The sequence below is a fragment of the Telopea speciosissima genome, chromosome 10 (assembly GCF_018873765.1).
Source record: "Telopea speciosissima isolate NSW1024214 ecotype Mountain lineage chromosome 10, Tspe_v1, whole genome shotgun sequence".
NCBI lineage: Eukaryota > Viridiplantae > Streptophyta > Magnoliopsida > Proteales > Proteaceae > Telopea > Telopea speciosissima.
This window is the reverse complement of record NC_057925.1, coordinates 4,313,665-4,316,815: the sequence shown is the minus strand read 5'-3', so window position 1 is coordinate 4,316,815 and position 3,151 is coordinate 4,313,665. Positions and strand designations below refer to the sequence as shown.

The 3,151-nt window shown below is 45.1% G+C and overlaps 1 protein-coding gene across 1 annotated transcript; it reads right to left on the bottom strand.

Annotated features, from left to right (window-relative positions):
• Positions 1-212: 212 nt before the first annotated feature.
• On the bottom strand, positions 213-2,783 carry LOC122644129 (G-type lectin S-receptor-like serine/threonine-protein kinase SD3-1). Its single transcript, XM_043837738.1, has 2 exons — positions 260-2,783; positions 213-226 (listed from the first exon to the last, which is right to left on the bottom strand). The coding sequence occupies exon 1, from the start codon at positions 2,680-2,682 to the stop codon at positions 355-357; it is 2,328 nt and encodes a 775-aa protein (XP_043693673.1). The 5' UTR covers positions 2,683-2,783; the 3' UTR covers positions 213-226; positions 260-354.
• Positions 2,784-3,151: the final 368 nt, after the last annotated feature.

Genomic DNA, 3,151 nt, shown 5'->3' with positions numbered 1-3,151 from the left:
CCTACAAAGTAAACAAATCAAAATCTTCTTAACTTCCCCGGGTTCTGTGTTTCAAGGTCTGGCAGATTTTAAGACCTCTTCTTCTAACCTCAATGCCCTGCAGACCACAAGCTTGAAACAAAGCCTGACTTTAATCTTCAAGCATCTGAGAAATAAGCAAACCAAAATCTTCGAACTTCCCCATCTTTTGTGTTTCAAGGTCTGACAGCAGATTTAAAGACCTCTCCTTTAAATTTAACCTCAATGCCCTGCAGCCCACAAGCTTGAAGCAAAGCCTGATTTGAATCTTCAAGCATCTGAGATGGGTTAGCCTCCAAAATAAACAAAACCAGAATCTTCTACCTTCTCCAGGTTCTATGTTTCAAGGTCTGATTCTAAGCCCTCTTCTTCCACCGGCAGCCATCTCCGGTGGCATATGAAAGGAGGTGGTGGAGGATCAACGGGTGATGAGCCATCCAACACCATCACCACCTCCCCCATTGAAGGTCTCATCCGCTCATCACGTTGTAAACACCAAAATGCAATTCTCAAAGCACGCTCTAACTCATTCCTGTTCACTCCATCTTCAATCCTTCCATCCACCACCCCCTCTGCTCTTCCCTCTGCCCACTCCTTGTATGCCCACTCAGAGACAACCTCAGCCCCTCGTTGACCACTCACCATTACCAGCACCATCTCCCCAAAGCTCCCAATATCTCCGGCTGCCCCAGTGCTGGCTATAGTGCCACAACATAGCCTCCCTAACCCGAATTCAGTCACCTTCACCACCAATTCTTCATCTAAAACCACATTTTCCCAGTTCAGATTTCCATGGCTCACAAACTCTCTACACCCTGTGTGCAAGTAGGCCATGGCCTTTGCCACTCCTAAACACGTCTCCATTCTCTTACTCCATGTTAGCCCATTGCTTGGCTTAGCTTCTTCCATCCATTTATCCACAGAACCGTTCTTAGCAAACTCATAGACCAAGTATTTGTGCCCTGACTCACAACAGTAACCTTCAAGCTTCACCAGGTTTTTATGGTGAATATTGCCTATAACTGAAACCACACCCCTGAACTGTTTCTCTGTAATGGTGGCCCTCATATCCTTGATAGCAACTGGTCTACTGTCTGGAAGCATACCCTTAAACGTTTTAGACCCAATTCGGTTTTTGAAGTTCCCTGTGAGATCCTGGATTTCAGTATAAGAAAAGACGATCAAACCTTGAGAATGAGGACCCTTGTAAGCTAAAGTAGAAGCTTTTTTGATAGCTCTTCTTCTGATGAAGATGCAGAGGCCAATTCCAATCTGAATTACGACAAACGCACCAAGTGTGCCTGATGCTGCTCCGATCAGACAAGGAATGCAGTAACCACGAGACCGTTTGAACAGAGAAGACTGTGGTGATGAAGGCGAGGATTTGGGAGTATTTGGGGGCAACACAGCTATGGGATCTTCATCTGAACACTTTTTGACAAAGGAAATGGATCTCAGGGAGGGATATGAGTAGCCTGTGATGTAAATGGTCTGCTTTGCTATGCATTGTGCCGTACCATCGTTTGTCACCGTCACAGATGTGCAGAGTGGATCATTCAAGCATGAGGTTTTACATTGCTCCAAACTGGTGTGGGTGATTGAATCATTGGGAGGGTAGAGGCCATAGAGGGAAGTGTGTTCAAGCTTGATCATGGTGTTACCAGTTACACATTTCGGCTTATAGGGTGCCAGGCATTTCGAATTGGAATCATTGTTTGATCCATATGGGCATTTGCAGATAGTGGATCCTGCTTCAGTGAAGACACAGATGCCACAGAGGCCGCAGGTGGCGAAGACATCACATTGGTTAGGTATTGCTTGCCATACTGGGAGCCATGACCTGGAAGCTTTAACCCATGAATACATTCTGAGATTTCCATCTACATCTAACCTGAGAAACCGAAAACTCACCGAGGAATCGTTATGGTCTGCTCCAAAAACTGTCCACACTGGTCTGTACCTTTGGTCGAGAAGTTGCAGGGCTCCATTAGAGGTGAGGGAAGCTCTATTGCCCACAGTAGAAGAAGTTCCACTTCCACCAGTCCAGTAAATGACAGCGCTTTCCCACCTGAGCCTCAGCTGACCTGAGGAATCCATGGAGAGACTGTAGTAACTGGAGATGGAATTCTTGCTTGCAGCTCTGAGAGTTTCGGAGATGGAGAAATTCTGACCAGGGAGAAGGGTATCAGATGGAGTCTTGAAGCTTTGCCAAACGACTTGTTGGTCTCTGTTCTGAAGGATAAGGTTCCCATTGTCAAGCAGAGCAGCTGAAGCAACAGAGAAATGGCTTGTGTTGCTGGTCCAGACAGTGACTCCCATCGACGAATCAAACAGAACCAGATCTCCAGCTTGGGTGAGCTCAAGATAGGAATTGCAGCCAACGGCACCATCAGCCCCTGCTACTACCCAAACGAAGGTTCGTTTGCTCACAGGAATAGAGTCTGAATTGAAAAGGATCCCTGCACTGTACTGGTTAGGCTGATCAGAGCTGTTGAAGAACCCAAATGCGAAATCTCCATTTGAGGAGACCCAGTAGTCGTTTACAGCAACAGAGATCTTAGAACCAAGAGGGATGTCTGAAGAAACAACCGAGAAAAACAGAAACCCAAGAGCAAAACAGAGAGGTAGAGGCAAATTAAAGACAATTTTCTGTCGTTCAAGCATCTCTCTCCCTCAGAGATGCAGATAATGGTAGCCAATGTTAGGAGATCAACTGGGCAAGGCAAAGATATAGAGGAAAGTTTCGAGGACCCAAATCCGGCTTTGGGGCTTTGGAGAGGAGTTAAAAGATAAACAATTCAACTCCAGATGGAACACCTGCATTAGTTAATACAAAAAATACTCAAGAAAGAGAGTCAAAATCTAGAGTTCCAGAAGCTCAAGCTTTGGCTGGAGAAGGGAAGACCGCCAGGGTCTCTCTTAGAAAATATTCGATGGGCCCATAAGAAGAAAACACGACCATTCAGTTTCAGGATTTGACGAGTAGGAGATAAACAAAGAAATATCAATACCTAACAAAATGAAAATTTGGGCTCAGATGAGATGAACTTCCAACTACCTACAAAGGAAGAAAATTGAGAAAATTTTGGAGTCGGAAAAAAAAAGGTATAAGATATTGAATTGTGAAAAATAA